Raw genomic sequence first — 19,584 nt, forward strand, 5'->3', positions numbered from 1 at the left:
TTTTTAATTGTTCTTTTGACACAGCTATATTAACAAGGTAACCAGGAGGCATCCTGTGACCTGACTGTTGCTTCCATGACACTGTCACTATTCTCAGTGCATTGGTATTGGGGCTTAGCCTGGGCAAAGTAAGAAAGAACCTCAAACAAGAAAGCTGCATTTTATTTTATATTTTGGAGTGCCTCATTCCTGATCATAGTATACCTTTTGCTCCTCCATATTCACATAAGTGTAATGTACATAATACATAAGTGAATCATTTTCTTAAACTGGATACCCCTTACTAATGCAAACACGTGGCAGCTTTGCATCCTTTATGCTGCACTCCATACTCAGAAGACTGGAAATGTGAAAGTTAAGATACAGTGCACTACCTTAACACTGCAATTATGCATGAATGTATTAGGATAGTCTTTACTTATGTGATCATACAATTTCTCAAATATATAATGAAAAATGCATTTTTCTATAACCTTAAATACAACCTGTAACCATGTATAGTAATTAGAGAATGTACACAGAGACAGTATATACGTAATATGCTCTTTCCTAACTTTCACGTGTCATAGATTTCCAATCTTACCTTTGCATTACTCTTGCATTTTATTCAAAGAAAAATATAGAAGAGAGGTCCCGTTCCGTGGGTAAAGTCTTGGACAGAATTTGATAAAATTGAAAAATGCTTCATCTGAACAACAGCAAACTCAAGAACAATTGATGGGATTTTTCCTCAAACTTCCAAAAACAACAACAAAAAAACCACCTTACACCACCCTTCACCTTTGGCTGAATTAAAAACATGGAAAATTTCAGTCCCCAAAGTAAACTTCAAAAAGTTTTATAAGTGTGTAAAAAGAGAGGTTAAAATGAAAATCTTCTGCTACTGTAACTATAATGGGTGTAACTGAGCACTCACTGTAGCATACACTGATGAAAGCATTAAAAGTTTAAAAATCAGAGGGGAAAAAATAATTCACCTTAAATTAATAACACAAAATTTGCTGTTCCATATTTTGGGTCTTTTTAAAGCAGCAAAATGTAATTATAAAATATGACCTAAAGCTGCTGTAGGAACTTCCGTTTTGAATTTCTTGATCTTATGCAGTGTTAGAACTGTTTGCATCTAATTCAAGAATATTTTTATTTAAAATTACATATGTAACACCTTCTAGCATAGTGTCTCGAAGATCTTTGTGAAAATTCATTAATTAAACCTCACAACAGCACCCCTCTAAGGTAGGAGAGTAGGTAAAAGGAGGCATTTGAGGTTACATGACTTGCTCATGGTTATACAGTGAATCTGTGGCAGACACAGGGATAAAACCCAGGAGTCTTGGCTCCCTGTCACCTGTTCTATCTGACAAACTTCCTCTCTATTCAGTAGTTATCAATTAGAGTTTCCACTTCCTCGCCGCAATTCCATGCTTCATTGTATCCAACAGTTTTTTCATAATTCTACTGGAAACTACAAGAGAAATAAAATTACAGATGTGAGATTTAAATGGTATTTCTGTTCTGTGGGGCTAGTACTGGTAGGAACTGGTGAACTTCTGGAATGCTGAATTGAAACCTTATACAGAGTTTGAGATTGGAATGATGTACTGTGAAACAGTAGCATCAGTTTGAAGTCAGAGGACAGTTAAATCATGAAATAATATGAAGGACCCACATTCTGAGGAATATTATTAATGTTAGTAGTATGGTAGCAATGGGAGGTCCCTGGGTAGGATTGGGGCCTCACCATTCTAGGCATTGTACAAATACATAGTAAGGGTGTATCTGCCCAGAAGACTTTATAATCTAATTTAACAAAAGATTTTAACACGTAAGAGTAGCAGTGACATGAGCACATGGTTATGTGGACTAGATAGGTACACAATGAGATGGTTTCAGGTCAAAGATACAAATAAATTCATAAGTAAAATAGATATCGGAAATCTCTACTGACCATCTACCTAGCCATTTTCAGGCTTACTTATTGTTTTAAAATAATCTTTGTGTGTTAGTGGTGTTTTGAATCTCTCTCAATTTACAAGATGGTTCTGGTATAAAATTTTAAAGCAGAACACTGGGATTTAGCCTTGTGAGTTCTACTACCATTACTGAGAATCCACAGATTAGGCCAGGTGCATTACATTTAAACTTTGCCCTTGTACATATATAATGTGTACAGTGGAATCCAGTTATAAGGATTGGTTTTGACAATGTATTTTGATGGTTGTGTCCAATTGACCATTACTCTTAAGATACATAAATAGTGAACTTCCCAAATTGAGACGTGTATATAGAATCAACATTTCCACTTTCCACCATGATAGAATGAGTACCGCTAAGGCATTTTAGTGCCACGACATGTCATGGCTTCATCTGGCTCACAGTCTATAATATGATTTACCAGCAGCTGAGCAGCACCCAAAATCATCTGTGAACTTCTTTTCTCTCTTTGAAAACAAAGAAACTACTTCCACTTTAATCTTTATAACCAAAGGTGCCACCATATCAGTAGAAGGAAAGGGCAAACAAATCAGCAACAATAGGAAATGACTTTAGGAAAGCAATTAGATATATATAGCTGAAAGGTCAGTAAACCAGAATTCCATTATAACTGAGATGTGCAGCCTGAACTTGAAGAAACAATTTAATGGTAGAATACCTCAGATATACAGTACTGTACTTATAGATCTATGGGACCAGTTCTTTCTTGATTCAGTCAAATACATAATGAGAACCAAAATCCTTATAGCTAAAGTCTTGAGTTTCAAAGCCCATAAAATTTGAAGTCACGCATTTTGAAACTATTTCCTTGACTCTCAAATTGGTGCTTTTCTCAGAGAATTCTATATAATTAAAAAAATGTTCTCCTTTGTAGTAGTTTGTACTTCCTATGTAGTTTGCTAGGGAGCAATAAACTTCAGCTAACTGTGTAAACTTTACATGTCCTCTTATGCCACACTAAGTCATGCATTTTGAGTAATGTAAAAATAGTATGTTCGTGGATCATTTTAAAACCTTATATTTTTTCCCCTGCCTTGGCACACCACCAGAGAGCATTATGCATTCACATTACTATGATAAGCAGATTCAAGATTTTAACTTGTGTAGGGAAAAAGGAGGAGTTTTAATCGTGGGTAACCTGAAGTCCTTACATTTGCATTGATGTAATGGAGAGTGGAACTGAGGCAAAAGTATCATTAAACAGTTTTTAATGAACATAATGTAAATATTTAGTAGAACCTAGCCAAAGATTTTGTTATATTTGGTCTATAGAAATATATTTTTTTATATTGCTGAAAAAATTGCCCTTTATTTTTAAATTTGTTTAGTTAATTATTATATCATTTTTGTTACTCTTTTCACATATCAGTATCGCCTCGGCAAAGTTTACGAAATTAATTTCTGATGTACAAAGTGATCTGTAAAACTCCTTAGATTTGCATATGTATTGTCCTCAATCCTCACTTCTCTGAGCACATTGTGTAGTATGAGATATGAAAATGATTGGTCATTTCTGATCAATACACAAAGCAAAATTTCTATTTGTACTCCAAATGTACTGTGTTACATACTTTTTGTATTGTTACATTCATATTTTTTTGTTTGTAAGTCTTTAAGAAAAAAATCTTGGGTAAAGATACAGAAAAAGTGAAAATACTTACACAATACAGGTAGTTGACAAAATGAATATGTCGAAGTTTTTTTTTTTTTTTTTTTTTTTTTTTTTTAATGAATGGAACTTCTGTGGAAAAGTGTGGCTATCTGAACAGAAAGTTCAGGTATTTTCTAAATCTGATCCATATGCTGCAAACAAAACTGCCAGTACTGTGGGAATTTTAAAAGTATGAAATATCAACTATTTTGCAATAGAAAAGGTTATGTATAATTTTTGTCTAAGTAGTAATTAATAAATTACTCACTAGTAATTAGTAATATAAGTCAAGTAGTCATTTTAGTTGTTTATTCCTTCAGAAAAACATAGGATTGACCTGCACAGTAATAGTTTGAGTAAGTTTGTTACAGTTTAGTAACTTGATTGTAAATTAATTCTAGGCTGTGGAGACTTTAAAAATGTTTGAAAAAAAGGATAGCAGAGTAAAAAGTGCAGCTGCAACAAACCTTTCATTTCTTTATTATTTGGTAAGTATGCCTTTTTGTTGTTGTTGTTAACTATGAGCTCAGAAGAGCCTATGCTTCCATAGCAATTTTTGTATCTATCTACATGTTCTGTCTCAGCATTAAGAGACAATGCTCATGAAAACGAGAGGTAAGAAAAGACACCATTTTAACTAATCAATGTCTGTTCAATGTTTTGAACTATTAAGTGCAATGCAAGAGCAAAGTACTTTATTATTTTTGATTATAAATGTTAAATATTTAAATTTCAATTGTTGCCTTCACTTCCTAATTGAAAGTAGGGGCTGTGGGAGCAGAGGCACCAACTTCCTGAGTTCCCAGAGGGTGCTCGTACCCCTACTTTGACCCAAGCTCCAACCCGCTCTCCGCCCCCATCCTGCCTCTTCCTGGCCCATTCTGCCCCCTCCTCGCATCTCTTCCTGCCCCCACTCCTCCCTCAGCGTCTGCTGCTGAACAGCTGATCACTGGCAGGTGAGAGCCGCTGCGAGGGAAGAGGAGGAGCTGATTAGTGGCTCTGCCGGTGGGTGCTGAGCACCCACTACTTTTTTCCCCATGGGTGCTCCAGCTCCACAGCATGCATGGAATCGGCACCTATGTGTGGGAGTGCTCTGCTTTTATAGAGGTACAGGAAGCAGAGCAGACAGAAAGGAGTGTTCCAACTGCTATGCCAGGAGGAATGAGACTGAGCCACTGCTGGGGTATAAGAGACTCTTCCCTCATGTGGATGTTGTGAAGGTGAATTAGTTAATGTTCATGAAGCTCTTCATATATGTATGTTCTAGTTATTTGTGCCCTGGCTTCCTACTGCTGTTGTGCTCTCTGAATGTATGTATTCAGCTGCCTGGCCTGTCACCCATTCCTTGTCTCCTGCTGGGCTCACCTGCACTTTTATCTCCCTCCATCTCTGGCAGGGTTCTGTTCACCTGCACATCAGTAATAGGGCTGTGATCCCACGCTCAACTCTCATAACTATACTCAGGGAGGAGTGGAGACAGCAACATTTAAAACACTGCTCTATGCTGTCTGCTCTGCCTCTCTGATTAATATTAATTTTCAAGTAGAATATAAAATAAGTTCATTTTGGAGACTTAAATGATTCTACAGTGTTTCCCCTATCTTTCCTACCAAAATAAGGAGCAAACCAGCATTGGGAGGGAGATGGACAAGATGACGATTTAGGTCTCACTCTGTAATTTTCAGGTTTCTATGACCTGAAAAATGTGAGTGATCTGTTTTCTACAAGCTCATAAAAAATAGTATTAGGATTGAAGATTCTTACATTTTTTTCAGGCTGCTATTATATCAACCATAAACAACTAAGGTTAGCTCCAAAGAAAATTATTGATTGATAGTATATTAAGTTGTTAATGTACTATATATATTTTGTTTACACAGGAGAATGAATTTGCACAAGCAACCAACTATGCAGATTTAGCTGTGAATTCTGATAGATACAACCCATCAGCTCTCACTAATAAAGGAAATACTGTGTTTGCAAATGGAGACTATGAAAAAGCAGCAGAGTTTTATAAGGAAGCTCTAAGGAATGATTCCTCATGCACTGAAGCACTTTACAATATAGGTAATGTAGAAGTGTTTGCATGGCTTAAAGTTTGGATAAGGCTAGTACTAATGTGTTTGAGATTCTAGTTTTCAAACTTGTCCTTTTTAGAAATGTTAATTGAAATTAAAATATGTTCTGTCATTTCCAATAAACTGTTAATTCTTTTACTTCATGATTTAAGACATAAAGTAAGGTAATGTCCTTTGCTTCAAACCTCTTCACAGAAACTCTGCACCAATATTACTCATCTGTTCTTAGAGTAATTGATGTCGGTAAATCACTTTGAAGATAAAAATTGCTATAAGTGCGAAGAACTATTTTCTATTCAAAATGTAGGTTTTGGATAGTACTACTCAATCAAATTATCCCCCCTTCCATTTCTGATGCCCCTTGTTAAAGGGATGGTGTTATGTATGGCGGTGGGCCTTGCCTGGAATCATGACCATTGCCCTAATCAGCTTTGGTTCATTCAGGTCACACTGCCTGAAAGGACTGTCAAGATGGTTCTTAACCAAGCAGCACAGCAAATCTACTGAGATGCAGTTGAGATGAGAGAGTGATCATTGGGGAAAGCGCAGTTATATTGCATTTACCTCTAAACAGTGATGCAGCTTGCTTTTTAAAAAGGACTCCAACTTAAAAAAAGTTAAAGGTAGTTTCAAATACCACATCTGCCTTGAGTATCCCTGTGGCTTTACAATCCTGTTTTCTTATTTTTAGAAAAAACATTTTTTAAAATCTGTTGCTTTATGAAAACCCAAAATAAACAAGGAAAACTGACCGACTATCAAAACAGTGAAATTGACTATCCAAAAAGGGCTGCCAAATGTACAGATTAAACAAACTGAAAACAGAAAAATATTTTTTCAGTCTCTTTCATGTGTTCCCTATTGCAATAATACAGGAACAAAAAAATCAGACAAAAATATGATTTTTAAGTTGATAGCATCCATCTAAATATTGCATTTCTGCTTCATTCTCCTTGGTTATTCTGCTAAATTACTATGCCTGTACTGATGTTTTATTTTGCCTGTTGAATTCATTTTGTAACTTTTATTTTTAGGTTTAACATATAAAAAGTTAAACAGAATAGACGAGGCTTTGGATTGTTTTCTGAAACTTCAGGCAATCCTTCGAAACAGTGCCCAAGTTCTCTACCAAATAGCAAGCTTGTATCTTTTTCTGGGTCATGATGCCAAATATTGAATTTAGTCTACATTAGAGGATTAGCTGAGATTAGTCTTAATCAAGACATAAAAGTTGTTTTTGTATGGCTAAAAAAATTTACATTTAATCAGGAGGCATTTGTGGGGTTAAAATATATTTGGTGTGTGAAAATAAGGCCTGATTCTGCAACCCTTTATTTTGGTGAGCAATGTCATTGAAGCTAGTAGACTAACACACATGAGGAAGGCCTATTTATATAAGGATAATTAACATTGAGGAGAGCCCTGTAACCCTTTAAATATGCATCTGATGTTATTTTGAAAATAATGTAACAGACATAAGCATAATGGATGTAAAACTTTGAACAAAATATTTCATTACAGTGAAGTTCTATTCTGAAAAGGGAATTTGTAAAAATAGCTCCATAGGGTTCCTTGTTTATTTTCTCAGTGGCTTCCAGACCAAGTCTGCTCAGTTTACATGTAAAAGCATAATCATCTGTCAATCCTGCAAAATTAGCCTGGGATCTGAAAGCCAAGTTGGGGTCTTTCTTAGCTCTCTGCCTCATCAGCAGTAAAGATTCTGCAGCCAGAACTTAGTTAAGCATTCTGTTCATGATGTGCAAACCACAATAGAATCCCTTCCAAGGCATAATGGAATCCCATTGCAGTATTGGCTCAGCATTTTTAAAAGTAGTGAAAGTGATAAAACGGATAATAGAAAAGTAAGCAGATACGAATCTAACTAGACACAAGGGGTGAGGTCTTCACTCCTGCTCCCGCCTCTTTACAATGGGTTAAAGCACTGGAGTGGAATAAAGGGGTTCTAAAGCCCTGGTTCTGGCTGGGGGAGTATTCCCCTGTATTGACACTGGATAACTCTGCCTTTAGAGGACTCCCTTGTAAGCTTGGGCATCGGGGGCATTCTGGGGACGGGGTTGAGAGTAGGAGGAGTGTGTTGGGGAGGAGCTACATCATTCTGTGGGGATTATGAACTGTGCTAGCACCCAGGAAGGCTGCTGTAACTAAACAGGCCCCTTAAGGCTGTCTAATTACAGTGGGGACTGCTCCAGCCCTCAGAGCTGCCCAGAAGTGAAGAGTGCAAAGGTGGTTTAAAGCCCTCTTCCCCTAAGCTGCAAATTCTGTGCTGTGCTTTAGAGATGCAGTTCAGAGTGGCACCTAAGGAACAGATTTACTGCATAAGGTGGTGACAATTTTGCCTTCTCGTTTCGTGTAGCACAGAACCACACTAAGAAAACCTAGGAAGTTTGTGGGGCATAGAAATAGGGTGCCTAATTCTCCTTTCAGTTGCACTGTTATAAATCAGGAGCAACTCCACTGAAGTTAATGAATTTATACCAATGTAAAATTAGTGAGAGAGAGAAGAACCACACCAAAAGTGTTTTTAAGGTTGAAAGAGCAGCCTAGACTGTTAACACTTAATTATGTTGTTTATAGTAAACTAAAGTACATCTGAGTGGGAAGAAATTATTAAGTAAATGTGCAAAAAACCAAAATATATGTCCACTTCGCTATGTCTGGCAAATCTTTTCAACATGCAACTTTTAAATTACATTTACATTATATAACATAAGAATTCCTTTTGATGAATCCAAATATGGTCACCATTTGAATTGTCCTTAACTGAAGATACCTCAGATATGAAATAATGGAGGATCCCAACCAAGCCATAGAGTGGCTCATGCAGCTTATCAGTGTAGTTCCAACTGATTCATATGCACTGTCGAAACTAGGGGAATTGTATGATAATGAAGGTGATAAATCCCAAGCTTTTCAGTATTACTATGAGGTATGTGACCTACGCATTTTCTAATATTTATAGAAATAAAATTGTGCAATAGGCACATGTGACAAGGCAATGTTTATTTATGTAGTATTTAAATTGCCTAAAGTATGTATAGAAAGTAAATCAGATTCTTTTCTTAAGAAAGTATAATTCTTTGTAAATCAGGCTTTTCTTGTCAGCTCTTTATAATAAGGAGCACACCAAAAAAGGCTATGGGATATTCTGATGCGGGGCTGCCTCAATCTCTCCTATTGAAGTTTTTCCTCTGTAATTAAATAATTTAATAATTAAATATTAACTGGGCCAGTGAAAAGAGTTGAAATGGCTCTATAGCCTAATGGTTAGGTCACTCATCTGAGAGATGGCAGATCCCTGTTCAGATCACTTCTCCTCATTCCCTTCTCATCAGGGAGAAGGGAGGACTTGAACTGGGGATTTCCCACATTCCAGGTGAGTATACCCTAACTGCTTCTATAAAAGAGTTCCCTCCTCCCATTCTGCCCCCTGGGCCCGATCTGGTAGGTGTCTCTGAGCCCACCTACCAGATCAGACCCTGCACGTGACTTATGTGGCTGAATGCTTATCTTCCCTTGGTTTGTGAATCACAAACAGAGATAGGTGCCTGCTTGTAGCCTGAGTTTAGGCACCAAAGACTGCAAGGGGAGCGTGGCAGTAGTGCACGCATCCTCTGGTTGGCATCTTCTACTGGCTAGATTAGCTGGCTCCCTGTCTAGCATGCTGGTTTTGTGGATTTCGTTTTAAGGCACCTGTCTCTCCCCATTTATTGCATAGGAGCCTATGCCCCTAACTCAGGCTTTGTGGATAACAGTGCTGTTCCTGAGATTTTTTTTTTTTCAGCACCTAAGGGCTTGTCTACACTTACAGCACTGCTGCGGCACAGCTGTACCAATGCAGCTCTGCCCTTGTAGCGCTTAATGAAGATGCTACCTACACCAGTGGGAGAGTTTCTCCCGTCAGCATAGGTACTCCACCTCCCCAAAAGATGGCAGCTATGTCAACAGGAGAAGCCCTCCCATTGACATAGTCCTGGTCTACACTATAGACTTACGTTGGTATAACTATGTCACTCAGAGGTGTGGATTTTCCATACTCCTGAGTGATTTAGTTGTACTGACTGACATAAGTCTGTAGTGTAGACCAGGGCTAAAAGGTAGGTGCTCAGATGCTCAGCACCGCAACGCCTAAGGCCATGTCTACACAAGTGCTTATGTCGGCAAAACTTTTGTCACTCAGCGGTGTAAAAAAACCACACTCTTGAGTGACATAAGTTTTGCCAACATAAGTGCTCATGTGCACAGCGCTGTCAGCAGGAGGCGCTCTCCTGCCAGCATAGCTGCTGCCACTCAGTGAGCTGGTTTTATTATCTCGACAGGAGAGCTCTCTCACATCAGCATAATGAGGCTACCTGAGTGCTAGCTTGTAAGTGTAGACATGGCCTTAGTCCCTTCATGGGTCAGGGCCTTAGTAAATATCCCTCCTCTCTGTAAATCAGAAGTGAACCAAAGCCCCAGCAATGCTGGTAGGAGAAAAAGTAAAATATATGTTATTCTTTCCATGGAAACGTACTAATATGAAACTTGATTAAAAAGTGACCAGTATCTGGATATTTGGCTACCTTTTCTTATTTGTGCTAACACCTAATTCACTAAGCTAATTAATGTTTGTACAATACAGCCTCTTGTGCTATGTTGGTTGTGCATTCTGTTTACCTTTATTATGCAATTAATTTACAACAATAATTCTATTGTTACCTAAGCATTTCTAAGCATTTCTTTTTGTTTGTACAATTCTAAACCTTTTTTTAGTACTCAGAAATAAAATTCTTGAAGTTCTGACCACCTATGGCCATTAAAAGATGCCATGGCATTTTTTCCAGGAGAGTAGGAATGTTAACCCTGGCAAAATTCCAACTCTTGAATTTACATCCTGGTCTACTGTACTTAAATCTCTCCCATAGTGATAATTAGATAAATTTTTCTTCATTTCTTGTCCTAAATTGTTTTGTAGTTTTACTGGCACTGGTAAACATGCCACATTCTTCCCCATAGTTGGCTTTATTTTAGAAGTAGGTAAAATTATTATTTATACTTTATATATATATATATATACATATACATACACACACCCCGCCCCGCCCCACCCCCACCCCGATCAATGTTAAAAAGAAGCATTTGCCTTATTGTTATAAGCCCTGATTCAGCAAAACATTCAAGTGTGTGCCTAATTCTTAAGTATGTGCTTACTCGTACATCCTAGTGAAATCAGTAGAACTTCTTCACAATCTTAGAGTTAAGCACATACTTGCACACTTTGCTGAATCTGGGTCATAATGATTTTCCAGGATAAATTGTGGCAATTTTCACTACTTATAATGTCAGATGAGTGATACCTTCTTTAGATTTTCCACTGTACCTGTATACTGTGTATATATCTATAATTGTCTTGAAACTGTAATTGTATGCTTGAAATTGTCTACTTCAGTTGAAATGCATTCTATAAATTGATGGTGTTAAGTTTGCAAATGAATTGTAGCTCAGCAGTTTCTCTTTGAAGTCTGTTTTTGAAGTTTTTTTTGTTGAAGAATGGCTACTTTAAAATCTGTTGTTGAGTGTCCAGGGAGTTTGAAGTGTTGATGATGTGCTGGAGAGGTTTTAGCTGGGGGCCTATTTTTGCTGTCTCTGACTCAAGGAACATTTTCAACACCCACAAAAGCTTATGCCCAAATAAATCTGTTAGTCTTTAAGGTGCCACTGGACTCCTCGTTTTTCTGGATACAGACTAACATGATATTATTTGGATACCTCTGATATTTGTTGGAATGAAGTTTAAAAGTCTAAATGCCTCACTTATTTTTTTTTATATTTATTGGTCTAGTTTAAATTTGCCTTATTCCAAACCCCAGTTTTTCTACGTACTGGTGCCAATTTTAACCCAGACCACCTGGTAAAAAAAAAAAAAAATTACACTTCCAGATTTTTTAGCATTGTTCCCTTAGTATTAATTCCCTTGGAATTATTAACATTTTGTACTATAGTAAATTTCCACTTTATGTCAATAAAACACTTGTAACAAATTTTGTTTCTAGTAAATTCAGAGATTAGTCCTATTTATAATAACCAATATCCCCCATCAGTAAAATTAAAATCTATAGACAAAAGCTTTGTTTATTTATGTGGCATTAATCCCAAAATGAATTAAAAACAGATTAGAAGTATTCCACTGAAATAAAGTGGATATGTGCATAGACTTGACTCTCTCTCTTTTTCAGACATTTAAAGTTAGGACTGACAACTCTGTAGACTGGCCTCTTTATCCACAGAACCCGTAAAGTGAGGGCACTCAGCACTAGCTTCCTTGCGCTATTCTGACTGGGTGCCTCACTCCTGTTCTGAAAGTAAAAAAATTGTTGTTCAGTGAGTTTTCCAGCAGACTGCTTGGCTATCTGAAACTGATTAGTGAATTTGTTTATGGAAACAACTTGCTTAGCATTTTAATTAACTCATTTACATACAGCAGTAATCTAAGAAAACAAACTTTTTTGTGTGGAAAAATACTCTTCTGCTGCTACTAACTATGCTAAAATAATAATTCTAGTAAGGACAGATGGAAAATGTGAAACTCATCTCAGGTAACTCTTCTAAAAAGTATTTTGTAATTACAAAACCTGACAAGTTCTCTTTAGGGATTAGTTGGTATAATACAGTGCTTTCATTCATGTATTACATATTTTTGGCATCTGGAGAATTAAACACTTAAGTGAGTAAGATATTCCAGAAGTAAAATAAAAATGTTGTTCATCACTAAAATTGTGTTTCTTTCACCTTCCTTATTTTGTCAGTCATATCGGTATTTCCCTTCGAACATTGAGGTCATTGAGTGGCTTGGAGCCTATTACATTGATACCCAGTTTTGTGAAAAAGCCATTCAGTACTTTGAGAGAGCAGCACTTATTCAGTAAGTAATGATTTATTGTATGTTTAGTCAAATATCTTGTATTGAGGGTTTTTCTTCTTGTAATTATATCTTGGAGACATGATGCGTTAATTGGCCATAAGCTACATCAGCATTAAATACAGCTTTAGGTATTGTTTCATCAGGTTCCTCACCTTGTATTTTGTTTGGAGGGGTGTTTTTGTTTCTATTAGGTAGCTCTAATGCAAACAAAAGTAAAAGACTTCCTTTCCAGGGTTTCCTCATCTGGTGAAGACTGTTGATTCAACCTCATAAACAAAAGCATCTTTCAGCAATTAACTTTGTTTCCTTGTTCGTAGTGTTCCTATTCTCATAAAAAGAGTCGAATTGCAGAAAACATCAAACACTAAATAAAACCACCAAGAGTACAGTATTAACAGCTAACAATGGATATATGTTGACAAATCTAATTTATTCTGAATTTTATATTTGACCTGAGTAAAACTGTGTTTGTGCACTTCACAGAATGAGCTATTTAAGGTAGTCTGCATATTTTATTCGAGACTTACAAATGGAATTTAACATACAAGCGACCTACATGTAAAAATTTGGCCAAATTTGAAACTGGAGCTCGGAGTTCAACCAAAATTTATAACTATAGAAAAATACGTATTTCCTCATAAAAGGACCACATACATATTTCCATGTGGAATTTGTGTCAACAGACAAGCTAAAATTCACATAACCCCATGAAACCCAGAGGTAGCATTTCTCTTTTTGTGTGTGTTTTGGGAATCCTATCCAAAATCAGCCTGAGCCAAACTCAGTTATTACTTGGCTTGTTTATGATTATCTAAAATTTGACCTACTGTCTGATTCACGTATGGCACTCCGGTTAAAATGCCCATGAAAGTACAAGGAACTATTTATGTGTTTGGGCAATCCATTCAAGAGAAGACTATACTGCAGAAAGGTTATTAAAAATGCAGCAGAAATTAATATTTTAATTGAATGGGGGAGGGTATATATAATAAAATTATAAAAAAAGAATATGGTTTAAAATAATTTAAAACAAAGAAGGCTAGGGTTAAATGTAAAAAAAGGGGGAAAAAGCAAGAGTTAAACTCAAATGTTTGAGTAAATTGTAAACAAATAGAAAGACAAGGCTAAATGCAAAATATATAGAGAGTAAAGTCAAGAGTTCATATAATTAAAAAAAAAATAGGCAAGGGATAAGGATAAATAACCAAACAAAAAAATGAAAATAAAACTGGAATTAACAGGACTTTTGCCTATCACCACCCTGGCAAAATGGCTTGTATTTTTGGATTCTTTCTCCCACCTTTTGTCTGCATTGTCTTTGTAAATTCTTTGGGGCAGAGATTTCTCTGTGTGTTTGTACATCGGGGCCTCAAATACTGTTTGGAGCTTTTGGGCACTAACCACAGCATAAGTAAATTATTATTATTAATAATGCTAAAAGCACAAGTCCTGGTTTTAAAAATGCTCTACTGATCCAAAATATGACAGCCTACCTGCCAAGCAACATTGGTAAGCAGGACTATATAACCCTTGTATTGAGACATTGGCTCCCCATTGATTATCTGATCCAATTCAAGATCATGGTCCTGATCTCCAACACACTCAGCTACCTGAAGAACCACCTTTATCCCCATGACTAGGACCGTCCACCATAGCTCCACAATTCATGAGAAATGGAGACAGCTTTCTTGGCTGGCCCACTACTGTTGGGTACTCCCTTCCTCATGAGACCAGAATGACCTGAAATCTCACCATCTCCAGGACGACATATGAGAAACATCTGTCAACTTAGCTTTTCCTTTACAAATAATAATGAAAGTCAACAGCAAAAACCTTTCATCTTGTAGTTAAGATTGAGACAGTATATTTATATGACACTTCTGCAAACTTTATAACAAGAAAATTACAAAAGAATCCCAAACATTAAATATGGAAATAAATAGGTAAGATAATTTATAGAAATATTCCATTATCCCTTTTGCCCTTACAGTCAGGTCCACATGGGAAGTTCCTTGTATATAAAGCCCCCTTTACTAACATATACTATTATATAGAAAGTCTAAAAATATAATAATTGAAATTAAATTCTAGTAAAATGCTCAAAATGAAGTTCTGCTTTCCCACTGGTTACTGTGCTTCTTATTAATTGTAAGGAAAGGATTGGTACTGTAAACAAAAACAAATGCAGCAGCAGCATGCAGCTCTAGACACAACAGACACAGAAAGAGGGGAAGGAAACAATGTTCATCAGAATGGTATCGTCAGCATTGGACATTGCTTGGTAACTGCAGTCTTGTTTGCCTCAGGCCTCAATTTCTCCAGCTAGTCATTTACTACCAGGAAATGTCCAACCCATTGGCTTCTTTTTCTAAAACAAATAGCTTTTAAAAATGGAGACAAACCAGTGAAAATATTTGGGAAACACTGATTTAAAGACTTGCTATCATGCTGTTCAGTGAAGCTGCCAACCCCTTAAAACTTTGTAATGCAGTCCAGCTCTTGGATCACATATGTTGGCACTCTTAGCCCATTTTAAAACACTGGAAAGAACACAGCTGAAACTAGAAAAAATTCATACCGATTTCATAATCTTCTGGCACAGACCTAAATGTTTAAGGCCTAATTCTCTAACCACTCAATGCATGAAACTCTGTGTATTGTATATGGATTGAAAAGTATCTGTGAATTATTAACCTCTGAAATTCTTGATTATGCTGTGTAATTACAGTATCTGTGAGAATTCATTTTCCAGGAGAGGAGATTGTTAATTGTAGCTAACAGAACATAAATATTTGGGACCTTGTTTGGCGCTAAAACTTGTACATGCTATTTGCAATTTGTTAATCCTAAAAATAGGCCACAGTAATTTAACAGTTGTTGTTATGCTGATTGTAAACAAGATGACATTTAAATGATAACTTTGCCTCAACCCCAATCCCCAGTTCTCAAATCTGTTTTAGTGGAATATTAATTCCAGTCATTCAGTGATATTTTATATTTAAATCACCTCCTTTAACTTGCATTTTAAGATGTATTTTGAAATGAATTGAGAAATTGTGATTTTGAGAAGCTTGCAGGGGCAAATTTTAGCAACATGTGCAATTCACACAATAGTGGGAGTTGTGGAGCTTAATTCTGTGTCCTAAAAATGCAGGATTTTCATACCAAGTTGCCTACTAATAATTTGTGTTACAATGAAGGTGTGTTAGGTGCTCACTTGCATTCCGTTGCTGTGTGCAGCAGGCACACACGTGCTGCAACTGAGAAGTATGCAGTAGACTTGTTTTACATAAGCTTATTGTGCAGGGCACTAGACTGCAAACAAATAGAGAAATTGTTTGGAGGTCAAATTGCCTTGACCTGTGGTTGAATAAAAAATAAATAAATAATGGATGAACAGTACAGCCAGTAAGGTAAAGAAAAATGCTAGATTTCCACTAGAGAAGCCTCCCTACAAATTGTTAGAGTGCAATATCTTCTAGGACATATTAACAATCAGACAGTACTATACAGTCCAAAGAGCTTTCCACATGTGGTTTCGGTCAGTTTTGAAGAATTGACATGGCAACTGACCAGCCCACACATGGCTATATCTTTATTATCTTTTTACTTGCTCATAATAAAAAAATGCTGTTAGTTTATGTGCCCTTCCTAGAAAGGGATTCACCCTGAGTGAGCCGACAAGTAGAATTTGGTGAGACTGGTTTAACAGTGGATGTACACCAATACTTTGAACTTCACAGAACAATTCGTCTATTTCATCATTTGCTAGTATACTAAATGTTTTTATTTATTTATACACAGACCAACACAAGTGAAATGGCAATTGATGGTTGCTAGTTGTTATAGAAGAAGTGGTAAGTGTCTCTCCTTGTTCTGTGATTTTTTTTAATTGATTTTTTTTTTTTTACTTTATGTATTTTGAATTTTTATCTACTGATCTTTTGTACATCTGCTGTATGAGTTCTTGGTTCTAAAATCTCCTTAGCATGCTTCTGCTTTGTGAATTTTCTTGTATAACAAAGTATGACCTTCCTTGAAGTCTTGGTTTTAGTTACTCATGTTTGTACTGTCTTGTACTTATGAGTGGAGCAGTCACATGCAAGTAAAGAGAACAGGCCAAACTAGCGTAAATAGTCATATTGTATTTAATTTATGTCAGTGCACCACATCATGTCACAATAGCCAAGTAGGAAATTTCTAGAGTTGCTCAGCTGAACCGACCACATTTACAATATATAAAGTGGGTACAATTTCTAGATTTGAAAATTTAAATTGTACAAACAGAATACACACTGCAACTCGAGACTGAGCACTCACTGAGCTCTCAGCTGCTGAATTTTATAACTGGGATTCTACAATTTGAATCTGCTATTGATCATAACCACACTGGGACAGAGTCCATGTCTTCCTCTTTGTATTGTTCAGCACCAAAATACACAAGATATTTTAATAATACTTTTCTTTCGTGCTGTCCCATTGTTCCCACTCTTTCCCTTGCTCCTTTAGAGCCTTACAGAGAAGATCCGAATGACAAATTTTCAGGTTTTCTTATGTTGTTTACCCCGTTACCTGATTCTATGGGATGGGGGAGTAGAAGCTGGGTGACTATGTGAATTGAAAGATAAAGTCAGCACCCAACCAAAATCCAGCACAGAAGAGCTTTCTCAGCAAAGGAGCAAGACAACTTGGCCAACATTATGTTCATTTAGATATGTTGGGGAAAATCCCCAGTATGTCCTACCAGCACATTCCAATTCAGTTTGAGCCCCACCCATCATTTAAAAAAAGTAAATTTTGAATTTTTTTTTTCAACTGTTTGCAGCCAGCCTTAATTATTATAGTCGGGTAATAATTAAAGAATGCCAACTTTAACTGTATCAATTGTGATCTAGGATTATTAAACCATGTACTCTTAAAAATAAAGCAGCTGAAAAAAGCTGGGGGGTACCGAGTCACATCAGTTTCTGGTCTGATAGTGTGTGTGTGTGAGTGATGTTGTTTATTTTGTTTGCAGGTAACTACCAAAAATCTCTAGATACATATAAGGAAATACACAGAAAATTTCCAGACAATGTTGAATGTAAGTTGTTTCATTGAATGGTGTAGTTTTCAAGGTAAAGGAAACTTTATGCTATATTGAATATATCTATTAGTAATCCATATTATGTAAGTATTTTATAAATAGAAAATATTCTCGCAGACTACCTTCTTTCCCAATACTAATCCTGCACATTCCTTGTGACAACTCTAGGGCTTGACTAAAGTAATACTAGGGCAATTTTGAGGAAAGAAGATGAAAATAAACTTGCTTACTGACTTCCTTCCTCCTATCCTCTTCCTGCAGTCAGGACCAGCTCTAGGCACCAGCAAAGCAAGCATGTGCTTGGGAGGGCACAATTCCAGGGGTGGCATTCCGGACTCTGTGTTGTCTACAGGGGTTAGGTGAGCATAGTTGTCTCTCTCAGGGGAGTGGATTTGTCACACCCTTGAGAGATGTAGTTATGCCAATGTAAGTTCCCAGTGTAGACCAGCCCTTTAAGTTCTATGTGTGTACTTACAGAAACATCCGTTATTACCTTTAGACCCTGCAACTGTAATCTCCACAGGCCAGATTGTTTCTCTTGTGTTTGCCATCCTTCCATTTTATAGTCTACAAGTCTTACTGTGGTTACAAGTTTTACCAAAACCAAGGATCACAAAAAGACATGAAGCATTTTTTTAAAGTTTAGTTGTTCAGGTAGTCTCTGGAGGTCCTTAGAGAGTGCCAGACTGGGGATACGTGGTAACAGGAAACATCACTTCTCGAAGACAGACAGATGCTTCGCCACTGGCAGAAGCAGCTCTGTGGGTGAATGGAAGAGCATCACAGAGCACGGTTTGGGAACCATTGCTCTATGTTGTTGTAGCAGCCCTCTGACCTCACTCATTGTTGAGCACCTCAGTACTACAACAGTCAGTTTGCCACTTACCAGAATTACATTTTTAAACAGTTTAAGGCAGAACATTTACTATTTTTTAAAAGTAGACTTGCAGCATTTTTTTCAGCTACTATTAATTTTATCAAGTTTCCTAAATTCTCTTGAAGAGCAGGCTTTAAGGAGGTCTACTGTAGTAGAAAAACAAAACTTTTGCCTTAGTTAACAATGGCAACACAAGTTTTACAAAATGGTTTCTCACTTTAAGAACTATAGGTAAAAAAAATATAAGGCATGTTAATATTTGTAGTGTGTGAATCAAAGGAGTGGACTATTTTGAAAATCTATCAGTAATTCTAACATTCTTTAAACATTGCCGGCACAAATCCATGACACTGAGGATGCAGTACAGAACTGCCAGGAAGGTAGTCACTGTTCGTCATTCCACTGTTTTGTTAATTTGTAAAGGCAATGAGTCAGAAGCTCTCTCATCTCCCTGTGCTTCTTCAGCTATTGTTAAATCACCTTTTAACTAGTTGTTGAGGTTTTCTTCTGTTTACTGGTTATTGATAGTTCAGCGTGGTATTTAGGTAGGTGTCATTCCCTGCTGCTGTGCACACAGAGACAGTGGCAGCTCTTTTCCAAATTGGGGCTCTGGCTCAAAGTAGTTCTCTATTCCCCTTAGTTCTTCCAATTTTATCATATAAGCCTGGTCTACACTGAAAAGTTATATCAGCATAGTTACATCCGTCAGGCTGACTGGCATAGCTATTCTGACAAAACCCCTAGTGTAGACGCAGCTGTGTCAATGGAAGAGGGCTTTGTTCAGGGAAGTGGGGTTCCTACAGCAACAGGAAAAACCCCTTCTGTCTGTGTAGGCTGCGTCTGCACTACGGAGCTATGCTGGCATAGCTATGCTGGTATCGGCTCTTTCTACACTAGCACTTTTGTCGGTAAAACTTTTGTCAGTCGGGGGTGTGAAAAAACACACCCTTGACTGACATAAGTTTCACTGACAAAAGA

General features: G+C 36.9%; 1 protein-coding gene across 3 annotated transcripts in view; it reads left to right on the forward strand.

Moving 5' to 3' along the window:
• Window positions 1-19,584, forward strand: part of IFT88 (intraflagellar transport 88) — a 78,925-nt gene that overhangs the window by 37,542 nt on the left and 21,799 nt on the right. For all 3 annotated transcript variants that reach the window (XR_012640233.1, XR_012640234.1, XM_074958158.1), the window contains exons 16-22: window positions 4,048-4,134; window positions 5,527-5,713; window positions 6,759-6,867; window positions 8,521-8,671; window positions 12,528-12,643; window positions 16,448-16,500; window positions 17,661-17,726. Coding sequence is in view for 1 of the 3 variants with exons in the window: in XM_074958158.1 (XP_074814259.1) it covers window positions 4,048-4,134; window positions 5,527-5,713; window positions 6,759-6,867; window positions 8,521-8,671; window positions 12,528-12,643; window positions 16,448-16,500; window positions 17,661-17,726 (769 nt within the window). In the remaining 2 variants the exon portion in view is untranslated. The remainder of the gene's footprint in view (window positions 1-4,047; window positions 4,135-5,526; window positions 5,714-6,758; window positions 6,868-8,520; window positions 8,672-12,527; window positions 12,644-16,447; window positions 16,501-17,660; window positions 17,727-19,584) is intronic.

Source organism: Natator depressus, chromosome 1 (assembly GCF_965152275.1).
Source record: "Natator depressus isolate rNatDep1 chromosome 1, rNatDep2.hap1, whole genome shotgun sequence".
Taxonomy (NCBI): domain Eukaryota; kingdom Metazoa; phylum Chordata; order Testudines; family Cheloniidae; genus Natator; species Natator depressus.